General features: G+C 46.5%; 1 protein-coding gene and 1 long non-coding RNA gene across 10 annotated transcripts in view; one reads left to right on the top strand and one right to left on the bottom strand.

Moving 5' to 3' along the window:
- RAPGEF1 (Rap guanine nucleotide exchange factor 1) overlaps nt 1–26,748 on the top strand; it is a 107,696-nt gene that overhangs the window by 64,799 nt on the left and 16,149 nt on the right. For 3 of the 8 annotated variants that reach the window (XR_014004072.1, XM_081179180.1, XM_081179182.1), the window contains 10 exons: nt 1,457–1,545; nt 2,428–2,580; nt 4,862–4,985; nt 5,815–5,998; nt 7,100–7,570; nt 9,756–9,958; nt 11,048–11,209; nt 21,572–21,862; nt 23,185–23,277; nt 26,357–26,445. Coding sequence is in view for 7 of the 8 variants with exons in the window: in XM_081179180.1 (XP_081035306.1) it covers nt 1,457–1,545; nt 2,428–2,580; nt 4,862–4,985; nt 5,815–5,998; nt 7,100–7,570; nt 9,756–9,958; nt 11,048–11,209; nt 21,572–21,862; nt 23,185–23,277; nt 26,357–26,445 (1,859 nt within the window). In the remaining variant the exon portion in view is untranslated. The remainder of the gene's footprint in view (nt 1–1,456; nt 1,546–2,427; nt 2,581–4,861; nt 4,986–5,814; nt 5,999–7,099; nt 7,571–9,755; nt 9,959–11,047; nt 11,210–21,571; nt 21,863–23,184; nt 23,278–26,356; nt 26,446–26,748) is intronic. The other 5 variants (XM_081179181.1, XM_081179183.1, XM_081179184.1 and 2 more) reach the window with 5 other exon arrangements.
- On the bottom strand, nt 14,182–21,858 carry LOC308578751. Of its 2 annotated transcripts, XR_014004085.1 has the most exons (4): nt 21,772–21,858; nt 16,039–17,335; nt 15,304–15,427; nt 14,182–15,117 (listed from the first exon to the last, which is right to left on the bottom strand). It is a non-coding gene; the product is annotated as an uncharacterized lncRNA (long non-coding RNA). The 2 variants fall into 2 exon arrangements; XR_014004084.1 differs by having other exon boundaries at nt 14,182–15,427.

The following is a 26,748-nucleotide window of genomic DNA, read 5'->3' as shown; positions in this document are numbered from 1 at the left end:
GTATTGTTGTTGCTATTTACATCAGCACGTATGGTGCTTTACTGAGTATAAAGACAGGTCCCTGCCCTGAAGAACTCACAATCCACAATTCCAAACGGGGCAAACAGCAGAACAGCTCTGCTTTTCCCCAGACCACACGCCATCGCCAAGCCTGCTTCACACATTTTAGACCAGATGTAACTTGGCCCTGGGCTGTGATAAATGCTGATTGGCTGCCTAGATAGAAGAGGGCCATGTGCAGAAAGAGTAACTTTTGCCCAGCTGGAATGTTGTCTACTACTCTACAAAGGAAAGAGCCACACCCACACCCATTTTCCCCCCAACCCTTTCCCCCTGGTGCCCTTTCTGAAAGTCCAGCAAACCTCATCCATTCCACTTCCGCTTTCCAGTAGCTACTTCCCTCTTTGATATATCTTGCGTTCCCATGAAGTTTCCATTCATATATTTCAATACACACATACATTTCAATGCAATACACCTTTGTTTGGAAGTCTTGCTTGAACCCTCCTTATTTTTTGCATCATGGTAGATAAGAATTCAGAAAAGAGACTGTCAATGCTATGATCTACAATGAACCAACTCTCGAAGCCTGCTTGGAACACAAACCCAGGCAGCCACCAGTCTGCATAGAGAGAGCTGTTTTCCATATTACCTTGCAATGCATGTGTCACTTCTTGCTTTGTTGCCCCATGCAAGCGCTGACATGGTTACGCACAGGTTTCAACATCTTGGAAACATACGTTATCCTGAAAATAAAAGTTTTTAAAGCCAGCAAGGTGCTAGCCCTCATGAACTCATCAGCATGTGGATGTGTGTCGGGGGGGATTAGAAGCTAGAGAGGTTGAGGTGGTGGTGAAGCAGGCTTACCAGCATTAGAGGGTGTGATCCAGAGTCCCCCCACTTCTTATGAACAGCAAAGTCAATGAAACTGAGAAGTGGCCTCTCTACAGAAAGCTGGGATTTAGAGGAGGGGCCCCAATCTGAAAAGACTGTAGCCGACTGTCCTATGTTATTACACTTCTCTAGTTCTCAGTCCTCTTTGTGGCCAGAGGGTGGAAATTGCAAGGGAGCAGATCTCAGCTCACTACTGGGTGAAATGTCAAAGAGGCCAGAGCTTTTCTAAAGTGGACAGGACTGTCTCCTGGGGTTGGCAGACTTCCGTTGCAGGAGGGGGTCTTTTAAGCAGAGGTTGGGCAGGTCTTTCTTTCAGGGTTTCTGTGTTTACACCTTGCAATGTAAGCTTTTCATGGTTTAGACCACTAAGGCATCTTTCCAGTTCTCACATTCTATTTCTTTCTGTCCAGGGCATTGGGTGAAGGTTTTGAAAGGGGTTGGGGGTTTGAAAAATCCAAAACCTTGAAGCGGAATTGAAACAAGTTTTCTCTGGTGGAGAATAAAGTTGCAGTGGCCTTTGACTTAGCCTTCCTTTTTTTCCTGTATTCCATTTTATGATTAGGAGCTGGTGAAGCTCACTATTGAGAAGCAAGAACACCCGTCCCCCACAAGCCCCGTTAAACCCAGCATACCTGCTTCTTCAACGGACAGGTGAGTCACAAAGAGTGTCTGATGAAGCAGTCAGAAACCAAAGCTACTCGTGGGATAGGCCTGTATCAGTTGTTTGCAGGGAACACACCGAAAAGAGAAATAGTGGAAGATGAAGGGAGGAAGCAGCAGCAAGTTCAGTGGGGTTTCTTGCTCTGGTTTGCTGCTGAATCCATGGAACATAAGGTCACATTTTCACCATACATTTAAGGAACATTCATAGCCCTTTAACTGTTGTGACTTCCCCCACCCAAAAAAATCATGGGAATGGTAGGCTTTTATCTGATGTGAATCCTACTCAGAGTAGACCTATGGAAATAACTGGGCATGACTAATGCAGGCACATTAATTTCAACATGTCTGCTTTGAGTAAAACTCGGCTACAAGCTTAAAGGTTTAGCCCTCTCAGAGCTACAATTCCCAGCACCCTTAGCAAACTACAGTTCCCAGGATTCCTAAGTGGAAGCCACAGGCTTTGAATGTATGGTGTGGGTGTGATCAAATGCCCGTGCATTGTGATATCCTCTTATCCAGTAAATTAAAAGACTGTAGTGTTTAAAAAATAGCACCCTGCCTATGGGGTTAGTAGTTAATTAATGAATTGATTATATTTGGACACATTTATATATTAGATAAATAGTTGTATGAGCAAAAGGAATATAGGGAGAGGAACTGAATTAAATTATATCAATTAATTGTTAAACATGCATTTGCGAAAAGGTGCTTTCTTAAAGGGCCAGAGAGAGTGACTGGCTCTTCCAAATATTTGTACGTTCTACACAGCGCCTGGCGCCCTCTTTGGGCCCCTGGTGCACAATGCCAAATGAACCATAGTGATGCAAATGCTGTATACAAAGCAAGCCATGCTTTTTCCATTCTTCCCAGCCCTTCGGAGCTTCCCCTGACAGATCGTGAGATGGAGATTCTCAACAAGACAACAGGGATTGCTCAGACAGCGGAGATTTTGACGGATCCTATGGACGAAGAAGTCGCCCCTCCCAAGCCTCCCCTTCCCTGCATCCGGGTCGCTGAAAACAGGTAGAGCTGGAAGAAATGAGTTCGAGAGTTGCCCCAATAATCTCTTGTCACTACAGTCAGGGTTGAAATAATTAACTAGTTGTCATTAAGAGGTTTTCAGACTTCAGAGAACCCTTTCCATGTCAGCTTGTCAGGCAGAGAACCAGCACTGTTCTGGGTTCATGCTGCTGTTTTGTGTTGTGTGAATGGACTTTAGAACCCCAGGGGTGGCTGGTGCGGTACTTCTTGGGGTTGGTAGGGCAGAAGTAAAAGGCAGCATTTCCTGCGCTGATGAGAAAAGGCTAGAAATGATCTGTCTGTCTCTGTGTGTGGTCTGTATCTGTACAATGTGTGCACATCTGAGCAGGCATACATTGGCCACACTCACCACCGGTACTGGAAAACATTCTGATTTCCTCAGCAAGGTGAGATTAGATGCATAAGTTGAGCGGGTGAAGGTGCAGGTGCATTCATTTCTGGTTTCATGGAAATGGGGGTGGAGGGGGTGGGGAAATAAAGAAAAAAAGAGTGGAAGAAGACAAAGCGAAACTCTTGTTATCTTCCTTAAGCCGCAAGCACACAAGAGCTCCTAAATTGTGGCAGAGATGGTCACAAACTTAAAAGTAAAGGTAAAGGGACCCCTGACCATTAGGTCCAGTCGTGACTGACTCTAGGGTTGCGGCGCTCATCTCCCTTTATTGGCCGAGGGAGCCGGCGTACAGCTTCCGGGTCATGTGGCCAGCATGACTAAGCCGCTTCTGGCGAACCAGAGCAGCGTACGGAAACGCTGTTTACCTTTCCGCTGGAGTGGTACCTATTTATCTACTTGCACTTTGACATGCTTTCGAACTGCTAGGTTGGCAGGAGCAGGGACCAAGTAACAGCAGCTCACCCTGTCACAGGGATTCGAACCACCAACCTGATCGGCAAGTCCTAGGCTCTGTGGTTTAACCCACAGCGCCACCCGCGTCCCTGTCACACACTTAGATGGCTTTAAATTCGGACTGGACAGATTCATGGAGGAGAGCGCTATGAATGGCTACTAGACACGGTGGCTTCGTTCTGCCTCCATGGCCGGATCCAGTAATGCTTCTGAATACCAAGTGCTGGAAACTGCATGAGGACAGAAGTGTCTTGTGCTTGGATCCTGCTTATGAGCTTCCCTTAGGCATCGGGTTGGCAACTGTAAAAACAGGGTGCTAGACTGGATGGGCAATTGGCCTGATCCAGCAAGGGTCTTCTTACCTATTTTTTAGAAGTTGGGTGGGTGGGTGTGATATTTCCTATGACCCTCCACCCAGCTGTTCAGGGTTGTTTAAGAAGAACGGCAACACCTTGCTTGTTGAAGTGTGCGATGGGGGATGCAAACAAATACTGTGTGGCTTGCTAGAATCGTGTGAGATTCTTTTCCTTTTGCAGGCTCTGTGGTCACTGGTGTGAGTTGGCTGTGCAGCTTTCTCACTGTTGAAGGGCTTTGACATCAAGACACCCTCTGGGGCAATGGGCGTGCCCCAGAAACAGAACAATTTGCAAACATATTGGCATCTAGAAAATCTTACCATTGTCTGGTTGCTTGGGGTGTGTGTTTTTTTGGTCAGCCCCATTAGGAACAATTAACTCCCCCCCCCCCATTGAATGCAGAGGAATGGTTGGTTTGGGTTTTACTACCATTTTCAAACTTCGTGAGAAACTCCATCCTTTGAAGGAAATAGCAGCTAATGAGGGAAAGGCTATAGCTCAGTGGTAGAGCATCTGCTTTACTTGCAAAAGGTCCCATGTTCAATCTCCAGCATCTCCAGGTAGGGCTGGAAAAGATTGCTGGCCTGAAACCCTGGAGGACCTCTGCCAGTCAGTGTAGACAGTACTGAGCTAGATGGACCCAGCGGTCTGTCTCATTAGAAGGAAGCCTCTTGGGTTTTCCTGTTTAAATCAGTACTTTATTCAGAACCATGAAGACTGGAATCTTACTTTGTTTTCAGGGGAAGGGCCTAGGATCTTCAGGTAGGTCTGGGAGAGACTCCACATCTGAGAAACAACTGGTCAGTCTAGTTCCACCTTGTCTGCACTGCTCAGGAGCAGCAGCTCTCCAGAGTTTTGGGTGGAGGGTGGTGGTCTCTCCCAGCCCTACCTAGAAATGCCAGCAGGGTTCAACCTGGGACCTTCTGCATGCAAAGGAAATGCTCTGCCACTGAGCTGTGGCCCTTCCCCAACCTTCTTAGAGATGGTTATTGTGGCTTTTTGATCCAGAAGTACTTGACTGGCGTTGTTGTCTTCATGTTTTTCTTTGACCCACCTTTCACAGCCCTCCTCCTGCACTGCCGCCGAAGAAACGCCAGTCGGCGCCATCTCCCACTAGAGTGGCTGTTGTGGCACCCATGAGCCGGACCACCAGTGGGTCCAGTTTGCCAATTGGAATAAATAGGCAGGTAAGTCGGAAGTTGCCTCGTGCCAGTTCAGACTGTTGGCCCATCTAGTTTTCTGCTCTGAGTAGCAGACCACTGTAATTGCTGGTGGTGGGACATGAAAGTGCAGAGTACCAGTGGGCACTGCATGATGTTGGTCCCTATTTTGTCACTGACCAGGGCAAGGAAGTTGAAAGGCTTGGCCTGGCCCAGCACAGTGATGGGGGCACATGTTGCCCCCTCTCCCCATTCATCATTAAAAGGAGGGGTGCCATGTTGAATCTGTATGTCTGGGTCTGTGTTTGGTATAGACTACCTTTGCCTGTGTGTGTGTGTGTGTGTGTAGCTTTTTAGGGGGGTGGGGAGGGAAGTGAGACAGTTTTATTGCAAAGGTTGAGAAGCCTAGTTTCTTAAGTAGATAAACATGGAGGGGGTTATATTCTTTACATAAAGCTGGAAGCAGCTGATGCTCTCCCCATGTGTGTGGGAGGTCTTTTGGCTCCACCCCTGCCAAATCACCCTCCTGCCCCCACCCCCACAACTGGGAGAACTGTGTACAGCACATTGAATTCCTTGGAGGAAAGGCGGAATATAAACGAAATAAATAAATAAAACTAAATTCCCGCAATGCAACTCCCAAACATTCCAAGACAACAAAACCTTAACTTTTCAAAACGCATTAAAACCTGAAAGCATTTTATTGATGTTTTCACATTATATCATGCCTTTGTTGTTCACCGCTTTGTTATTTATTTTTAATGAAACTGTGGCTTGTAAATATTTAAATAAAATAAATACCTTGAATAAATGAAACAAACATAACTCCCCTCCTCTTCTTCTTCTGTGCCTCCAGGATTTTGATGCGGACTGTTACGCGCAGCGGAGGCTGTCAGGAGGCAGCCAGTCCTATGGTGGGGAATCCCCCCGCCTCTCGCCATACAACAGCATGGGCAAGCTCAGCAAATCCGATGAGCAGCTCTCCTCGCTGGACTGTGACAGCGGGCAGTGCTCCCGCAACACAAGCTGTGAAACGCTAGGTAGGGAGTGGGTGTTCTTGCCAGAGGACCTGGAGAGGGGAAAGGGGACAGGGTACATGCACCCTGCAGCTTGGGTTTTGGGGGCCTGGTGTTTAGAAATGCCTCTGTAGCATCTAAGCTGATGGTGATTGATTAGTGGCTCCTTTTCACAAATGTGAACTCAAAACAACTTACAGAAACAAATGTCTGGAGACAACCTAGAATGATAAAGTATATGTTATGTTTTGTTCTACTCAACCTACCCTGCTAAAAAAGAAAGAGAGCAGAAAACTAAGGGCCAGAAGACTGGGTGAATAAAAATGTTTTTGCCTGGCAAGTAAGACCAGATAGTGACAGCTGCTAATGGAGCCTTACTGGGAAGGGACTGTTCTGCAAACAGGAAGCCACCACTGAGAAGGCCCTATTCTGGTGCTGCTTTTTGTGTGCAGTTTAAAGAAAAGGCAAATAAGAGGAAGATGTAATAGAGGTGTATAGTAAAAATGATGCCTGGTGTGGAGAAACTGGATTGAGAGAGGATTATTCATTGAAGCTGAATGCTCAGGACAGAGTGGTTTAACAGCCACTCCCTCTTCACAGGGATCTCTGGGAAATAGTAGTTGTGTGAAGGAAATAGGGTTCCCTTAACAACTCTCACCACCCTTACCAAGCCACAGCTTCCAGAATTACTTGGGGGAAGCCATGGCCGCTTAAAGTGGTGTCGTAGTACTTGAAATATATGCTGTTGATGTGGCCTTAGTTGGCTCTGCCTGTCATTGTGTGTGGAGCCACTTACTGTTGGCCTCCCTGACTTCCTGCTAGTGGCAGACGCTGGGGCCTCAATGATCAGCAGTGCCCTTTGCGATGCCAAAATTTGGCACCTCCTCCTCCCCACCTCTTGCCTTCCACGCTACATAATAGTTGTGGTGCCCCTGAGGCTCCACACTCAGTGTGACTGAACTTGCCGTGCTCCCTTAAATCCACCTCTGCTTCTGCCCCACCAGTCCCAAGGGGCACCACCCACTGCTAGTCTGTCCTGATGTGTATCAGCACCCTTCTGACCTAGCAGTTGGGGCTCACTGTTGCTCAGTCTCCTGACGGTTGCCTCTATTCTGTTCTCCACAGATCATTATGATCCAGACTACGAGTTCCTGCAGCAGGACCTCTCGAATGCCGACCAGTTACCTCAGCAGGGGCCCACCGCCCTCAGCCCTTTGCCAGAGTCTCTGGGGGAGGCCGGCTCCCCGTTCTACGGACGCACTTTCCAGCTGCCAGTGGCGGCCGCTTTGGCTGCTGAGGTCCCTCCGGCTCTCCCAGAGAAGAAGAGGAGGGGGACAGTCAACCCTACTTTTGATACTTCTGGCTGCCGTGTCTTGTTCGAGAGGCACCCCTCGCAGTATGACAACATTTCAGAGGACGATCTGCACAACCCCACCCTGCTCCCCACTATGACCATCACGCCTTTTGCCACCGTGCTGCCCTTCCAGCCAGGGAACTCCCCAGCCCCCGTTGAATTCCTCACTGACTTTCTCATTCCGGACTCCACTAGTGACTCTGAGAAACCGCCACCTCTGCCAGAGAAGAAAAACAAACACAGTAAGTGCGAAATTGACTCCGTTTCTCATGGCTCATGTGCCCATTGCAGCTCAGGAAGGGGCTCCATGTTAGTAGAGTCACTTAAAATAATGCAGATTGAGTCTAGAGCAAAAAGGCCTGATAATAGTTCCCTGTGCAAACCAGAAAAAACTGTGTATAGTTTGAGGAGAAAGGAACAGAGAGGTTTTGGGTTTTTTTGGTTCCTGTACATAGCAGGAAGACAAACATCCAAATATACGGAGGAAAACTCCCTTGGAACCACATAGCCAATCATACCAACTAAATGATCCCTGCTGTTGTACTTCCAACATTCCACAGTGGTAGAGCACATGGTTGCATGTAGGAACTCTAGGGTGAATCCCTGCCATCTCCAGGAACGGCGGGGGAAGACTTCTGCCTGAAACCCTAGAGAGGCTCTGCCTGTCAGTGCAGACAGTAATGACCCAGATCACAGGCAAGGTGATTATGGCCCTCTGGATATTGCTGGACTACATCTCTCATCATCCCTGACTATTAGCCATGTTGGCTGCAGGTGGAGCTGGAGTCTGGAAGTTTTCTCTCAGTTCATTTTTCCAATTTTCAGTTCTCCACATTTCCACATCACTTTGCATTTTAAAAAAAGTCACTGGAATGACTTCTCAGCATTCAGGTGTGCATTTCTTTCTCTCAACTCACACATTGTTGTATTTAATTTTATCTAATGCACATATTTGTTTAATTTCCCCATATAGAATGCATTATGGTTCATTATTTTCACTAATATACAGTTTTATGCACCTTTCCCTCTTCGATATACTTTTTTTTGTTACACATTTTTGGGGGATGGGGAATGTACAAAATCTGGAGGTGTTAATCTAGAAAAATGGCTACATTTGGATTCACTTACTATTTCGGGAAATGCGAATGAGCCAGTGCGGTATAGTGGTTAAGAGCTGTAGATTCGTAATCTGGTGAACTGGGTTCACTTCCCCGCTCCTCCACATGCAGCGGCTGGGTGACCTTGGACTAGTCACACTTCTCTGAAGTCTCTCAGCCTCACTCACCTCACAGAGTGTTTGTTGTGGGGGAGGAAGGGAAAAGAAGATTGTTAGCCGCTTTGAGACTCCTTAAAGGTAAAGGGACCCCTGACCATTAGGTCCAGTCGTGGCCGACTCTGGGGTTGCGGCGCTCATCTTACTTTATTGGCCGAGGGAGCCGGTATACAGCTTCCGGGTCATGTGGCCAGCATGACTAAGCCGCTTCTGGCGAACCAGAGCAGCACACGGAAATGCCGTTTACCTTCCCGCCGGGACGGTACCTATTTATCTACTTGCACTTTGATGTGCTTTCGAACTGCTAGGTTGGCAGGAGCAGGGACCGAGCAACGGGAGCTCACCCCGTCACCGGGATTCGAACTGCCGGCCTTCTGATCGGCAAGTCCTAGGCTCTGTGGTTTAACCCACAGCACCACCCGCGTCCCCTTGAGACTCCTTAGGGTAGTTTTAATTTGGATATCAAATCCAAACTACTACTACTACTACTACTACTCCTCCTCCTCCTCCTCCTCCTCCTCCTCCTCCTCTTCTTCTTCTTCTTCTTCTTCTTCTTCATTCTTTGCTGTGATGTAACCAGGCCAATTTCCCACATCCCCTCCAAATGGGAAATCCCCAGATTCCTCAAGGGAAGCCATGCTTTCCCCCCTCATATAGAACAGCATTAGGGAACCTCCAGCCCATCATCCACCAGTATCTTGTTCTCAGTGGCCTACTTTGCCTGTGTGGCTGTCTGCCCCTGCAAACCATACCAGCCTGGTCAAGACCCGGCATCAGGTGTTGGGCTTGCTGATGCCACTGATCAAATCCCTGTGCCTTTGCCTACATAACTTCATTTCCAAACTACGCAAGCAGATGGAAATGCTTCCCCTGACTTCATTGTGATGTCAGGCGATTGACAAGTGCACAGCTGCCATAATGGCCTTCAGAGGATGAGGGTTGGTGGATGTAAGGATCCTTTTCCTCCACTATAGGATGAGCAAAATCTCATTGGTGGTCATGGCTACCACACAGCTGAAATGGCAAAGATAGCTTGGATTGGTTCTATACCTTGATCCATTGATGCAGCCAGTGGTGCTGGGGAAGGGAAGGTTCCCCAGAAGCCTCCCAGGTGGGTAACCCACTCACACCCTCCTGTGTCTTTTCTCTTCCAGTGATGGCCTATATGCAGTTTGTAGAGGACTACTCAGAACCACAGCCTTCTATGTTCTACCAGACACCGCAGAATGAACACATCTACCAACAGAAGAACAAGCACCTGATGGAGGTTTATGGGTTCAACGACTCCTTCAGCAGTGCTGACTCTGGGCAGGATCTTGCTCCACCCCCTGCCCTCCCACCAAAACAGCGGCAGTTGGTGAGTGCTCCTTTCCTCCTCTTCCTGACCCACCAGATGGGATGCATTTCAGATTTGTTTATCCACCTTGCCGAGGAGACAGGCCCCATTACTTGTAGTTCTTCTCTCCCACCGAATGTTTATAGATGATTTTGTTTTTATTTCACTTACTTGGGTAATTTATAGGGCCTTGACCATACAACCCAAAAGCCACCAGGGTGAAGGCATTGGATTCGAACATCGGAAGAGTCTGGCTGCCGGATCAGGCCAAAGGAGGCCTGTCTAGTCTAGCATCTGGTTCTCACCATGGTCAACTAGATGCTCACAAGTGGGACCTGTGTGCAACAGTGCTCTCCAGTTGTTCCTCATCAACTGGGCATGGAGGTTGTTCTATCACCGTAGACCTCCAGGCCAGGGGCCAATCTAGTCAAGCATTCTGCTCTCACACTGGCAAACCAAGTGCCCCAATGGAAAGCCTGTGAGCAGGACTTGAGTGCAATAGCTCTCTTCCTGCTTCCAAATCTGGCATTCAGAGGCATATTGTCTTTGACAGTGGATGTAGAACACAAGAAGAGCCCTGCTGGATCAGGCCAAGGGCCCAGGACCCAGCTAGTTCAGCATCCTGTCCTCACAGTGGCCAACCAGATACCCATTATGGGAATTCCATAATAGTTAAATAGCAGAAACTCTCAAAAATGGCAAAAACTCTTTGGGGGGTTAGTTCTCCCTTTTCTGGTGTTTTCTAATTTAAAGTCGTAGCAGACTTTTTGTCTGCAGAGAGAGCCCGGCTTTACAATTAACATGGCAAATCAAACACAGGGAGCCGGTTCTGTATTTTAGATGTTTCCTCATAAACTTGCACTGCAAGACATTGAAATGAAACAAAGATCCTGTTGCAGATATTCCCTTCTTTTCTATAATTTCGTCTATTTCCTTTAGCAATGTAGAAGAATAAGAAGCTATGCAGGTCTCAAAAGATCCTGCCCCTGTCAGCTGTTTGATCTGGGAGTTTACAGGGCCTGGCTTGAGGCCATTCTTTCCCCCCTTTCTTCCCTCCTCCTCCTTTCTTCCTCTTTCTTCCTCTTCCTCTCTCATTCTCTCTTCCTCCAGCAGGCCTCTTTTGCTGCCTCCTCCTCCTTCTCCTCTGTCTCCTACTGTGTCCAGCCACCTAAAGTGCCCATCGCCACCGAGGACATCGGCACGGCTCAGGGCCTCACTATGTCCATCTCTAATTCCTTCCTCCACCAGCATAGCACCCTTCCTGTGCACTCGGTGAGTTACTAACTTTGGACTTCTTGTCTTGTCTTGCTGACTCCTGCTGTCTCTTTGGTGGGGGGTGGCGGCTGTGATTTACTGCCCCAGATGGTGGTGGGGTGTGTGTTGTGGGGGAGGGGGCAATGTGTTTGTGATTCTTTGGGTGCCAAATATACCAGCCATAACTGCACCATACATTTAAAGCAGTAACAAGCCACCAGAGGCATAGTGTTGCAGGGGATCAGAAGGGGTCAGAGACTGATTGCTATTTCCACAGCAAGAATCCCTGTCTCCAGCATCCTGATTGGCGTGAAAGAGGAGCTTTTCGGCTACTGAGAAGTCTTCTCACCCTTTGTGCTGATTGTAGCTGGTTGGAGCCAATCAGAGTGAAAGGAGATGAGCCAGCCACTGAGGATTGACTCAGGGAAACTCTGGAGAAGAACAACTTCTGGAGAAGTTGTTATGCATGCGCCAAAGCTAAGCACTTAGGAACACTGACAAGGGGCTTCAGCTGTGAGGGAGCATAGCTATGACTGTCGTGAAGGGACCCTGCACTTCTGAATTTGCCACTGCACTACTTTGTACCACTTTAAACAGTCATGGCTTCATCCACAGAATCCTAGGAACTGTAACTTGTTAAAGGTGTTGGGAGTTATTAGGAGACCCCTTACTTTCCTCACGAAGCTACTATTCCCAGAGTTCCCTGGGACAAAGAATTGATTGTTAAACCACTGTACCATACAACATTCCTAAAACACTCATCCAATTAGTGGGACAAGTCCTACCACACCCCTCTCAAAGGTGAACATCACAGTAGAGGCTCGCTTCACTACCAAGGGTCTGAGTAATAATAACTGCCTAACCTGAGGCCAGAAAGCTCCCTAGCAAGAGCATTCCACAAACTGGGAGGGTAAGGGCAGGCGCCACTGAAAAGGGCTTGTTCTCATGGGGTCACTCCATACCGGCCGCAGTCAAAGCACACAGAGAAAAGCCTCTGATGAAGACCCCAATGTCTGGGCTGGTCCTTCAGGTAAGCTCCACACCTTGCATCCAGCAGGAATATATGGGAGGGAGGAAAGAGGTGGCTAGTAGCTGACAGGAGTAGGGACATTTGCCAGGGAGTCCCATGATGAGAAACACCCTTAGCCAATGGGGAGATATGCTGGGAGTTGTAGTCCAACAACATCTAGGGATCCAAGGTTGAATGGCACTTACCTAACCTATTCTGAACAACGACATCTCTCCATGGTCCACTGCAGGTGCCTGTTCTAGCTCTGCTGCTTGCAAGCCTTGAAATTAGATTTGACTCTTAGGCTTTCTGCATCCAGAACCACGTGCTGTATTGCCCATCCATCCATTGCCTTTGAAAATCAACTGTGCAATAAATGAGGGTGCATAGAGGATCTTTCCTAGCTCCATCCCAGTAGCTCCTTCTGCGCCATTTTGTTTCCTTCCCTGGTGATGTTCAGTGATTTTTGGAATATACTTTCTTCCTTCTCTATCAGGACTAGAATCTTTCAGCCTCCCCCAACTCTCTGCAGGTGTTTGCATAAGCCCCAACCTGCACAGGGATGATGAGAATTGTAGTTCAGCTGCTTTCGCTTAACCTGGTATCCTCCAGACATGGTTAGACTACAGCTCCCATCAGCCCCAGCTAATGTAACCAATGGTCAGCGGTGATGGGAGTTGGAGTCCTGACAACTTCTGGAGGTACCATGATGAGGGAGGCTGCTCTGTGGCAGCAGTGGAATTCAGCCACTGAAAATGAGTGTCACTTTTGCTGGCTTTCTGGAATAAGGCCTCATCTTCACTATGCATTTAAAGCAGTAGTGTTCTTGTGAAGAAGGCAGGGTAGAGAAAAGTTCCAGGAACTACATAGGGATGTAAAAGAAATGCATTTCTGTTTGTTTTAATAAGAAAATACCTAATTCCCACTTCTCCAGATTTTGCAATGCAGTTATCTAGTAAAACAATACATACAAAAATGCTGTACATTAGGAGAAATTGCTTGCAAAAACATGTTTATTAGACAAAAACTGCATACAAAAATGTAGTGATTAGAAATTTGCATAAAAATATTGATGAATTTTCTTGAGGAGAAGTGATTTTAAGACTTGAAAAATGAAGAATGTAGAAAACCAATGTGATAGATTTTGTTTATTTAGTAAAGGGCAGTCTCCTTACCCATTCTGCTTGTGAGAACAAAAAAACAAAACAAAATGTCAGCCTCAGCTCCTTAGGTTGGTAGTGAAATGGAACTATTACCCCGGAGGTGGGTGAGCAGTGCCTTAAGATCACCCTTTCCCCCTTAGCAAAAAAGGGATTGAAGCTGAGAAAGAGAGTGATTTTCTTGGGAGCCAGTGGCCAGACCCATGTTTTGAACCTTTATCCAGGTCCAGGGTGCCCCCAGATGGTCAGTAATTTAGTGTGAGGGATTCAGGCCCAAACCAGAACTTTAGGGTTGTGTGATGGTTGTGAATTAAAGCACTGGGTTGCCCTAGCCCAGTGCAACAAATCCACTTAAAATACAACAACTTAGGAAAGTAATGGAGAAGTGTGCTGAAAAGTGTGGGATGAACAAATGTTTAACGGGAAGACATGGAAACACAGTGGTGCCTCGCAAGACAAAATTAATTCGTTCCGCGAGTTTTGTCGTCTTGCGATTTTTTTCGTCTTGCGAAGCACGGTGTCGGAAAAGTTTTGGAAAAGCTTCAAAAATCACCAAAGTCTTTAAAAACCTCAAAAAAGGCTATCACACCGCGTGCTATGAGTTGCTCCTCGAAGTCAAGTCGCAACTGTATTAACGATTTTAAGAAAAAGGAAACAAACTTGCAAGACGTTTCCGTCTTGCGAAGCAAGCCCATAGGGAAAATCGTCTTGCGAAGCAACTCAAAAAACCAAAAACCCTTTCATTTAGCGAGTTTTCCGTCTTGCGAGGCATTCGTCTTGCGAGGTACCACTGCACACTCGGAACACCCTGGCAAATAAGGGTGGATGCTCATTGCTGTAAAACTGCCCTTTCCAAGCTCAGAATGAATGCTAGTGAGTACCATGCAGTGTCTGGCCTCTGCGTAAGCTTTGGGTGAGCAAATGACGGTAGATCAAGGTAAATGAGCCGGACTTCTAGCCCGCACTGTTTAAAGCCAGTCCTCTTGAGTTGGGAGACTAACACTTTACCTTGTTCTCCTTGGAGACACGCATTTAGACATCCTCACTTAAGTTACCCCCTCGCATTCTAAGTTCTGGCATTGTCCCCTGCTGGTTATTAAGACAAGCAGGTTATTAAGGATCTGTTCTGGTTTGTTTGCAGGAATTTTAGACGACATTGGCTATTTAGTGAGCGTTCATTCTGATTCGATTGCAGGGAAGTTAGATGACATTGTGTCAGAGCCAAATGTCACCCTGCACTTTCCTGTGTGTTTTCCTGTCACTTATAGTGCCATTTATTTGTTTTAATCTTTTGGCAAACTAGGCTTATTGCCCAAGACCCTCCCAATCAGCTATAATTCTGCAACCTTCGGCAGTATGAATCATGCCCCAAAGTAACAACTGTTGGTCTTCATTCAGCTAGCTTTCTATTTAAAACAAAAACAAACACACAATCTCTTCCTCTGACCCTAGGCTGATTTTGGCTGACCATTTCATCTTTATTATTTAAAAGCCCTTGTCTTCCAAAGCTTCTGTTCTGCATTGCCTCAGTTCTGCTTTCCCACTGGAGAATTGCTCACTTGACAGAGGAGCCCTTGCTGGGGGGTTTCCAGGCCACAGTCAGCTGTTGGCTTTAACCCATCTGACCCTGCAGGAGGCAGAGGAGGGGGAGAACCCACAGGCGCCGGACAGCTTCCAAGTTTAAATCCTCAGCTGCGATTTGTTAAGCTTGTGGCAATTCTGTGGACTGGATGGTCCCTCTTCCTGGCTATTGGATCCTTCAAAGAAAGAAAGAAATGTGGGCTAAGGGGTGGAAGCACCAGTGTTTTCTGGAGAAGTTTGCTTTGCTTTGGTTTATCAGCCGGCGATCAGTGAGGAGGATATCCAGGTAGACAAAAGACCTAAAGTCTTCTCAGCCACGCCCTCCGGCACATATAGACACACGCATATTGTTAAATACTTGCTTCATAATTGGCACTGGTCCCAGCATGACTGCATAGTTAAGATTCCACTGCCTGATTCCAGACATGCTTATCTGCTCCAAGGAGGGGCGGGGACAGTCCCTCGAGAAATCATAACGGTAGCTGCCTTCAAGAAATAAAATAAAAAATTGTACCCAGGCAATGCTGTGTGTGTGTGTGTGTGTGTGTGTGCGCGCGCGCGCTTCTGCAAGCTCAGTAAATTTTGCAACCATATTTGCATAAATTCTGCAACAAGTCTGCATTTAGCTCTGTTCGGCAGCATTGTTCTGAGTTTGCCAGGTGAGTTTGCCTACCCCATTAGGCAGAGGAACAAAGCTCCCACCTACCCCCATACCACTAGGAATTGTATTTGCACACACCCACTAAAAACAGTTTTGTTTAAACCCAAATGTTAGAAAACTGATGCAAGTTTTAATCTGTTTTTAGTCTATTCTTAGTTTGACTTTTCAAAAGTCTTAAATTATTGTTATTTTCCTTATTGATAATTTTATTGTTTCATCTTTTTGGGAAAATTACTTTGAGGGTTGTTGGGGTTTTTTTTACAATCCAGCATTGTATACATTTTATTGGGTGGGTGGGTAGATGGATGGATGGCCGTCACTGAGATTTCAGCAGACATTGCCCGTATATTTTCCAGTATCTGTTGACAGGCATAAGAACTAGAAACTTTTTTAGAAAGGAAAGAAAGAAAGACAGTTAAGTCTGGCCAGATTGTACCATTTGTGGCTCTTCAGTCCTTAATTGATATTTCTAACTTGTTTCCTTTTATTCTTCGTGATGATGCTGGTTCTATTATCAGTTCTATCTTCCATTCCTGGTTGCTTGGGACCTGCTAAAACAGAATGGACAATGATGGACAGCAGTAGCTCTCCAGGGTCTAAGGCAGGGGATTTCCCCAGACCGAGCTTGAGTTGCCATCAAGGGTTGAACCTAAGGTTTCCCTCATGCAAGTGCTGGATTAAGCAGAAACCCAATAAGTTGCTTTGTACCAAGTCAAACCATTGGTCCATCTAGCTCAGTATTACCTACCCTGACTGGCAGCAGCTTTTCAGGGTTTCAGGCAGGGGACCTTCCCAGCTATACCTGGAGATGCCACTGGGCATTGAACATGGGACCTTCTGCATGCAGAATAGGTGCTTCGTCACTGAATTACTGTCCTTCATCTAAATGTAATGTAAGACTATAGTCTTCATGATTCTGAATAAAAGATGCTGGGGATTGAGGCTGGGTCCTTTGGCATGCAGAGCCAGTGCTCCTAACTACTGAGCTTTCCACTAAAACAGAGAGTAAGAGAGCATGCGTGTGCAGTGAAATAACTAGATCCTGAACAGGACACCCTCCAACCTACAACTTCCACAAATCTCTCCCCAGTAGGCTGAGCTGATCACGCCAAAGGTATCAGGCAGCCTGGGCCAGCAGAATGGGATTTGCTGAGCTAGGGTGATGTCATGAGCCAGGAGTCTTAACTGGGGATTTAATGTTTTCGGGCCAGGCAGGCACGAGAGACTCTCCAAACTGCTGTCCGTGACCCAGAATCAATATGGAGATTAGGGCTGTCGGGGTTACTGAGGCAGCACCAAAGGCTGATGGTGGAGGACCCCTCCACCCACCCCCTGCGCACACATTCCCACTGGCTCTGCTCATCTGGAACAAAGCAGGCAGGGAGGGGCAAGAAGAGCCTCATCTGGAAACCAGTATCTTCCTCTTATGGGCACAGGATGCCTCTCCTTCCCCCCTCCATACACCTTTAGTTTCAGCCACCCAGGTTACCCCCCTGTCCCCGTCCCGTCCCCCCCGCTTACCCTCTTCTCAATTCTTTTTGCATGGAAAATCCAGTCAAGTCCCAAAGACAGGAGATGGGAGACGGTCTTGGGCAGGCTGCGCTCGATTCGGGAAAGGGGAAAACTGCTCCGTCAGTAGACGGTCGGGAGGTAAAGTGTGAGCCGCCGGCTTCTCTCTCTTGGGTGGGACCTTTTTTTTAGCCTTCTAGTAGTAGCAGGCTGCATGTGGGTTTCTGTCCAGACAGTGGGCAGGAAAAGAACAATGGATCAAGGAAGATAGCAAGGGGTGGCTGCCAGCAATTTATTTATTGATTGCATTTCATATAGCACTTTTTCCACCAAGGAGCTCAAGATTTTTTTCTTTATTTCCTAACATTTATGTAGATTATCTGTAAAAGCAGCTATTTAACGCATTCAGAGATGGTGCCCGTGGTTCTGCCCCCTCCCTCTTTTATCCTCACAACTACCCTGTGAGGTAAATTAGGCTGAGCGACAGTGACTAGCCCAGGGAGTTTCATGGCCGAGTGAGGATTTGAACTCTAGGCTCCCAGGTCCTGGTTCAACACTCCAACCATTATACTGCACTGGCTGCACAGTTGCAATTAGATGTACTTAGACATTTGGGAGTGAGGACTTGGGGATAAAGCTAGAACTAGCTATTTTACAAGATCTGTACAGTGTTTTCTTTTCCTTTGCAAGTAATCAATCTCGTGCATGCTGCAGCAACTACTCTATGGAACTCCCTACCTTTTGGTGTCAGACAGGAGCCTTCCCTGTTTCCTGTTCCTGCTAAAAACTTCTTTTGCTTAGGCCAACCTATTTAGGCACATAATTTTATTATGTACGTTTGTGTGTCTGTGTGTAACTGTTGGTTTTAACTATTTTCTGGTAATCCTTTTATATCTACAGTACTGGTTTTTAAATAGTCACTTTTTATTGCTAGTTTTTAATGAATATATTATACCATAGTTATGTAAAGCTTTTTTTAGAGATTTTTACATTGTTGTTGTTGTTATCATCATCATCATTATCATTATGTGGTACATACATTTTTGCTAGCTGAATGAATGAATGAATGAATGAATGAATGAATGAATGAAAGAAAAGTTGGGTTTTGAGGGAGAGATTTGAAGTGGAGAGAGCAAAATAACATCATGTAGGAAGTTTTGGGGTAGAGTTGCAGGCATAAGGGGCAATGGCAGAGGGTGGGGTTTAAACTAATAAATTACAACTGTTCCTGATTTGGGGTGTGAGTCATGTGCCGGCAGGTTTTGGTTGTACTTAGATTTGTACTTTTATTTGCGGAAGCTGACCCCCTTCCACAAAAGATCAGACTGTGATAAGGAAAGCGAAGGGGAAATGCACCGAAAAATGTGGGGCAGCCCAGTGTCACCTTTCCTCCCTGTAAACGAATTAGAATGAACACTCATTAAATAGCCAGTGAAGCCTAATTTCCTTAGCAAATCAGGATGAGTGCTCAATGGACAGGTTGTCTATTAGCAACCTGCTTTAACTCGTAGCACCATGAAGTCTTGCAAATGCTGATTTTACACCTGGGGCAACTTGTTTGAATACTTTTTTTAAAGTGTGAAATTGGATCACTGTTTGTGTGTCCACCAAACTGCAGATTAGCTCTTTGTGCAAACATTGTTTTATTTTGACCTGACATTTCACAGCTCAAGAAACCCCTGTGCCAAGTGTGCTAAGAGCCCAGCCCAACAACAATTCATTTATTGCATTCATATGTCACCTTCCTTTCTCCAAGGAGATCAAAGTGGCATGTGTGGTTCTCCCACCCACTCACTGAATCCCCATAATAACTCAATGAGGTAGGTTAGGCTGAGAGGGGTAGTGGCAGGGCCCAAGGTCACCCAATGAGCTTCATGGCCAAGCAGAGTTCTGAACAATGGCCTTTCAGGCCATAGCATGACACTCTAGCCACCATACAACACTGTCAGCACCTCTCTCCTTTTTTTGCCAATGGGAAGCACAGTTGGGAAGGCCCAGTGGTCTCCGGGACTGATCTGGCATGGCTCATTTGCTTCTTTCAAAACCCTGACACTTTCTTGAGGTCTTGTTCTGAGGTGTACATTGTAAAACCAATTACTCCTTAACCCAAGAAAGATTAACACACTCTCTCTCTCACTGTGTGTGTGTGTGTGTGTGTGTGTGTGTGTGCGCGCGCACGCACACACACACTGATCTTTAGGGCTGTGGAGGGAGGGAGATAGAGGGATGATCCTGTGGGCTGACTGAGGGTGATGGGAGTTTTAGTTCAAAACATCTGGAGAGTGCCTGGTTGACAGAGACATGTCTCAGCTCTTTTAATTCCACAACCTTCATAAATTATACAAATAGAGCAAATGCCATATCATCTGCTCTCCATTGTTTTTAGTAAGTTTGCATAATTTCTGCTTGTTTGACAATTCAGCCGGAGAGGCTAGAGGCTAAGCTTGGCACTGAAGCCCCCCTAGATCTTACCCAGCAGTCCCCCTTCTGGTATCTTTGCATCAATAAGGATTAGAGTCTTCTTTTGTTTTTAACAATTCCTTAAAATTTTGAATGTACCATTCTGGTGGGAGTTTGTCCTCTTGGGGCAACAGCAGAGGCATGAATTGCTGTACTCTTTTTGATGCCTGCTAAAAACGTTGTTGTTTAGGCAAGCCTATCAATACATTTTCATAGATGCCGTTCCAAGCTTATCCTGTTTTTATGTAATATGGGAATAGCCCCCAGCCAGCATCAGGCTCTTATCCAGAAGCAGATCTTAGCACCCACAATGGACACATGTCGAAAAGAAGACGATGCCCGGGATTTTGTGTGGGTGCAGTCAAGTGTTGTGTGTGCCATGTGCAAAGGAAACACCATATTTTTCGCTCTATAAGACGCACCAGACCACAAGACGCACCTAGTTTTTGGAGGAGGAAAACAAGAAAAAAAATATTCTGAATCTCAGAAACCAGAACAGCAAGAGGGATCGCTGCGCAGTGAAAGCAGCAATCCCTCTTGCTGTTGTGGCTTCTGGGATAGCTGCACAGCCTGCATTCACTCCATAAGACGCACACACATTTCCCCTTACTTTTTAGGAGGGAAAAAGTGAGTCTTATAGAGCAAAAAATACGGTAGTTACTTCTGTACCAAGGAAAGCAGGTTTCTATGAATTCTGTAACTCATGCAAAGCAATTTTCCAAATTCTGACTCTGCTATTTAGGGCTAAATTTACTTGGCGGAACTCTGGAGCCCTGCTGCCTAACAACTGCAAACCCTAGCTGCAGATGCTGAATTTCCTCTGGGCATTGTCCTTGTATGTTCCAGCTTATTTTTGAAGCCATATGGACTAGCACCTTTAAAAAAAGAAAACATACTGCACACTACCAGAGATCTGTGCATTCTGTGCTTCCACGACAGTCCAGAAAAGGCAGACAAAGTGGTCTTAGATACAGGGAGTTCAGCTTCATGAAAATCTCTTTTAAAAATTCTTATTATACTGAAAGTTACTAACCTGTGTGGTTGCAAAATTAATGGCAAGCTTGTAAGTGTATGGGCAGTGCCTGTTGACACATCAGAATCCAGGTGGTTTACTGGACAACAGTATCAATGGTCAAGAGTAAATACTTCCTCTGTAGCTAAGTACTGTTCAGTAACAACTCCTCTTGTTCATCGTAGATGACTGGGAATTTTATGCAGGCAAGAGAGCAGGCTGGTGGAAGAATGACAGATCTTTCCATTCCTCATCAACTAGTCCACTTGGTTTTGTGCTGGCTACAGATGAAGGGAATTTTCCTCTCACCTCTGTCTCTCCTCCACCAGTCTGCTAGATAGAAGGCATTTAAAGAAGCAATTAGTAGTCTGCTAAGAGGTTGATATCATAAATTTTCATGCTGGCTGCAAAAGAAGAGGACTCTTCTGCAGCCATCATGAGAACACAACCTACTAAAAAAGAACAAGAAGGAGTGAGCAAACTAGTTACTTTTTTGAGTTTTTTACAAGTCTGGCTCATTGACTTGTGAAATCTAGAGTGCTTTTGTTTTGTTTGGTTTGGTTTTGTTTGGTTTTTAAAAAGCAGAATAGATTGTGCAGAATAGGAGAGGAATATGTAGATATTCTCGATTTGCATCATGGTATGTGGACTGCAGAATGCCACTTCCTGTGGTACGGAATGTTTCGTTTATTTGTTAGTGCACATAGTCCCAGCTATGCCCTCCAGTTCATTTTTTTTGGCATGGCAGGAACATTAAAAGAATAGAGAAGGGAGGAAGGAGGCTGATGCGATGGTGTCGCCTTGGCCGTGGACCACTTTGCCTAGAGCTGACGTTGTGACTTTGCCTAGAGCTGCTGTTGATCTAATTTCTTTTCTCTTTTCTCTGTCTCTCTTCCTCTCCTTTCCCCCTGCTCCCCAAATCCCTCCCCATTGGCTTGGCCCTTTTACTTCTCCACCACTGTTGCTGTCTTCTCCCCACCCACTGCAGTACAAATCGGTGTTCAGGTCTTTCTCCCAAGACTTTGTGCCTCGCAGCCAAGTTTCCATCCCTCCTTTTCTCTCATCTGCCTCCACCGCCTCCTCCCTGCCTCTGTGCTTCCCACCTGCACACCAGTCTCCGAACTCTGACCTGGCGGCAGGGTCTGCCGCAGCCGGCCAGCCTCTCGGCCTTGCAGATGGCGGGGTTACCTCTTCCTCTCAGGAGAGCAGCTTTAGTGGGACTGCTTCTGTCTGCCTTCCTTCTGAAACCTCTTTCACTGATTCTCTCCAGACATCTTCGGTGAGAACTCCTTGGCCGTTCGAGGCACCCTCTCTGTTGTAGGCTACTTAGGTTGCCTTGTGCACTGTGTTGATCATGGTGGGGGGGGGGGGGTTGCGTGTTGGATGGCTGGAAAGAGAACAAGGTGGGCATGCCTGAAATCAGCCTTGCAAGCTTAATCTTCAAAAGCTGCCAGCCAGCTCACCAGCACTTTGGCTACACCCTTCTAGTAGCAGCAATGGTTGGTGCCCATTGAGACTGGTGGGGTGGAAGGCAGGGAGCACAACCTACAGGAGAGGCCACCGCCCAAAGTGATCCTGATTATTTTAATTTTGAGAGTCTGGTGGCTTTTGTTTCTCATGCAGGTTGTCTTCCCTGCTCCCCTCTCTATGAATATTCAGCTGCATGCCAAATTTGGAAACCAAGAGACTAATCGCTAAAACCGTTTACCTTGATGTAGGGGGTAGGATGCATAGAATATTCTAAGGCACGAAAGGAGTCATTCCCAATCTGCATGTCATGAGAGGCTCTGTGGGTCCAGAGCACCTACCCATAAAAGACCCACTCATCTCACTTCTGTATGAGTTGTTCTTCTGTTTGCCTCCTTCCAGTGAAGCAGTACATCCCAATCAGTGCCGCAGTTAGGTAATTTTAGAATGGTCTTAGGGAAGCTCACCTCTTTAGATGGCAGTATTGCGCATTAGGTCACTTGCTGCAGGCTAGAGTAATCTAACACCGGTGCTTTTTTTGAGGGGCGACGTCCTGCTCAGCCTGCTGATTGGAACCCTGGGCATCTTCCCCAAAGTCATAAGGACCAAGACCAGTAATGCATGTAGGAACACTGTGATGGCAATGGGGGGGACACTTCCCTGAATGCGGGGAGAGTCTTGCACTTACACATTCTAAAAGTGAACCTTTCCAGGTGACAGTGTGAAGTCTCCCTCCAAATATAATTCAGAAGGAACATTCATCTCTGCCATCTAAAGCTGGCATCTGCTTGTGTCAGCCCTCCGCACAGATTAGTCACTTGGTTTTCAAGAGACCCATTTTCCAGCTGCAATGCTCCTCACGCCTTGATTGCACACTCATTAATGCATCCTGAAATATATATATATTGGGGGGGGCAGCTTTTAAGAGGTTGGAAATTGCTCCGTTGGAAAGACCCTGAAACTGAATGAATGCCATAAATTCTCTCCGCCTGCCACCTTTAAGTTTTTTTGGGGGGAGGGTCTCAGCCCTGTGAGCCCAGACTGCTCACATTGCTGAATGGACTGTGCTCAGCCCACAAAGCTCACCCGCCCACCAAGCCAGTCACCCACTTTCTTCCATCCTGTCTCCTGTAGAGTGAAAACGCCAGTGAGGAGGCAGGGGAGGGTGAATACGTCAATCTGTATTCCTCCAGTCAGAGCAACGGGGAACTCCCTCACTCTGAAGGAGTAAGTAAAACTGCGGTTGGGGGAGACCTTTTTGCCAATATGTCTGGTGGGGCCTGCATGCTGGCTGGGCTGCTGTCGGAGAGGGGATTGGCGCTTCTCGCAAAGCCTTTCTCCAGCCATGTGGTGCCCTGGGTTACTCCCATGTAGGCCTGTCTGTTGGTGTGTGGGCTGCTCAGTGCTATTTGCTGGTGTTGCGCATGGCTCTTAGGGATTTGGGAAGCGTTTTTTCAAACAGGCTTTGTGTTCTCTCCCCTCCCCCCCCCATGCCACTTACCATGTGCTTTTGCGGTGCCTTCCCCCTCCCCCCCCCCCCCGCTGTAAAACACTATGATAATTGGCTTCTATTTATATTTGATGAAACATTGCATTCATACATGGATATGAAAGGAAGATGCTTTGTACCTGCTGTTCTGTGCTCAACAGAGATATGCCCAAGTTGGGTGTTGAATGAATCAGCTAAATGGGGCCACCTCTTTGGAAAACCAAATAATCAATCCAAAACTGTATTTTAACACAGTTTAACTAAGTGACATCCTCTGCAATGGAGGCAAATGAAAAAGGTCTCAAGCTTCAGAGCCATAGAGGAGGGACAGCTCACTCATTTTAAACCCAGGTGTTTTTTCTGTTTTACTAGGAACTCCCAAGATCCAAACATAGGCAACAGACATTTACAGTTGAAAGATCCTGAGTCTAGGAATTGGTTTTGAATACCAGTACTGAACTGAGGCCACAGTCCCTTCTGCACACACCCACACACCCAAACTAGCTTATGGTTATATTCCCCTGTTCCACCTGTAAGCTTTCTACATTTCAGCAATATAATATAAAGGTGGATGGGGGGATGACGACGGCATTTTGTCGTTGCCTTTGCTAAACAATCCTTTCTGATCTGCTTGAAATCAACCAGAGATATACCAGTAGATCCCAAACTACCCTCCCCCCCATCCTGGTTTAAGCATTGTGATGACATTCTGGGGCCGTGAAATAATTTGATCAGAAAAGAGTCCAGTTGCTTAGTTGTTACATCATTATCTGGATACTAAAAGTGAACTCTCAGTGGGGGGTGGGTGTGCTCGCATGCGTCTGCATAAACAAGCTGTCACTATCCATGCCCAAATGGAAGGCAGGGTGGGGAGGGGGACTTTGAAGCTTTACAGAAGTATAGAAAAATTTGGTGGCGGGTGTTGGGGGGACTCTGTTCAGGAGTACAGAAAGAGAGAAGACCTACGCATTCTCAGCGGTCAAATATTATTAAATAATAATAGGGGGGCGGAATGGAGTACTCCAGCAAGGGCATGGTTGGCTGTTTGGAGCTCTTCCTCCACCCCCTTCCCACTGCGATTGGCCAATGCCCTTCTCCATTTTGTGTCCGAACTTCCTCTTCCTTACCGTTCACTAAAGTGATTCACACTTGTGGTTTGTGATACGGTCATAGAAGATGGCGGACACTAAGGAAGGCAGGTGCGGCCTGGCTGAGGTGGGGGGGGGAGGGCAGAGCCTCGGTCACCCTAAGGACCACTCCTTGCCATGTTTGGGCAACCAGCTGCAAAGGAGGAACTTCAGGGAGGGCTATTCTTTTAGATGAAAAGCATGGAAGAGGAGATATCAGGAGCTGCACTTTTCCCACTGCTCATCTCTGTGTTTCTAGTTGTGGGAGTCTAATCCAGCACTTGAAATAAAGTGTAACCCTTTGATGGCAGCAGAGACTTGTACTTTCTACTTCCTCCTGTGCTTTCCTGCTTAGAGGTGGCCTGCAGCTGTAGTCCAGGTCCACTGATTGAGAGGGGACCTCTGGTCAGTGGCAGAGCCTCATGGGTGCAAGTGAGGAGAGAGGATGAGGCTGTGCCTGGTGGCTCAGTCATGTCCTAATGGACTTTTCAGTACCGAGATAATAGCCAAGGATCTCATCAAGCCAAGTAGGAAGTAATCTTCCCATTCCTGCTACTTAGTTCTGGCCCATCGCCCTGAGATGGAAGCTTATTAAGCCTGGAACTTGGCACTCCCAAGTGGCGGGGGGAGGGCGGGAGTGGTGAGACTTTTTCAACTTCCTCCAAATGAGGGATTTGTTTATGCATGACCCTGATTTCTGCTGGGCTGGGAAACAACAGCTCTTCACTCTGCTCATTGCTGTCAGATAACACCCACCCACCCACTCCATGATGCAATTTTAAAAGGTACACTGATGTTGCTCACACATGGCTGTTACAGACTTTGTTGAATATTTGCCCAAAGCCAATGGGTTGGCACTCAGTCGGCAATGATTTTAAAACTTGCCAATGGTGACTGGCATTTGATTTCATGTCACAGTGACTCAAAGGAAACAATAACAGCGTGTGAGTCAAGAACAGAGAACCTCTAGCCATCCAAATCTTGCTGAAATATGAATGGCAGTTCCCATCATCCCTGAACATGGGCAATGCTGACGGAGGGTCATGAGAATCTCTGCAGGGATACAGACTCCCAACCCCTGTTAGGTGACCGGGGAGCTGATTTCCCCAGTTATGTTATACTTGAGGGTAGACCCATTGACATCAATGGGCTAAACTTCATCCTAGCTAATGATTTTAGTGGGCCCTCTCAAGCTACATTCACCTCATACATTTAAAGCAGTATCACACCACTTAACCAGTCATGGCTCCTCCCCAGCCCAAAAATCGTGGAAAGTGTCATTTGCTTAGGATAAAGTGTCATTTATTTAGTTGTTAGGAGACCACTATTTCCCTAACACAGCTTCAATTCTCAGAGTTCCCTGGAAAGAGGCATTGACAGATAAACCACTCTGGGATTGGTAACTCTGTAAGGGCAATATGGTTGCCTAGCAACTCTCAACACACTTTACAAACTACACTTCCCAGGATTCTTTGAGGGAAGCTGTGACTGTTTAAAGTGATTTGGTAATACTTTAAATGTATAGTGCAGATGGGGCCTTCGTTGGATACAACCCCCGTTCTAACTGAGTTGTGCGTATTCTGTTGGTGTGTTTAATTTGTACAGGTGGGTTAATTAGACACTGCACATTGAGTTGGCACCCCTGGTGAGAGGTCCTGTGTTAATAACGCAAAGCTTGTTTCTTTGGCAGGAATCCCCAGCAATAAAAGACTGTCATGCCAAGGAATCTGCTTCTCTGAGCAGCACCCAAGGGAAGGAGAACCAAGATGAGAGTGAAAGGTGGGGCTCCTGTTGCCTCTGTTTATATGTTTAGGGTAATCAGTTTGCTGGATTTATGCATCTTCTCCCTCAGGAAAAAGTCCACAAGAAATTTACAATGCAGTTTTGCAAAAGAATAAGTATTATTACCAGCTGGCTATGTTTTCTCAAGATGCAACTCATGCCTTCATATATTTGAAATCTGCCATCCAAAACTGGAGATGGAATCTTAGTTGGAAGAATTATTATTATTATTATTATTATTATTATTATTATTATTATTATTATTATTTGCTGGAAGGGATGTAGGGGTGTCAAAAAACT

Source organism: Podarcis bocagei, assembly GCF_964188305.1.
Source record: "Podarcis bocagei genome assembly, chromosome: Z".
Taxonomy (NCBI): Eukaryota; Metazoa; Chordata; class Lepidosauria; order Squamata; family Lacertidae; genus Podarcis; species Podarcis bocagei.
Note: the sequence above shows the minus strand (reverse complement) of the source record. Positions and strands in the feature narration are given on the sequence as shown.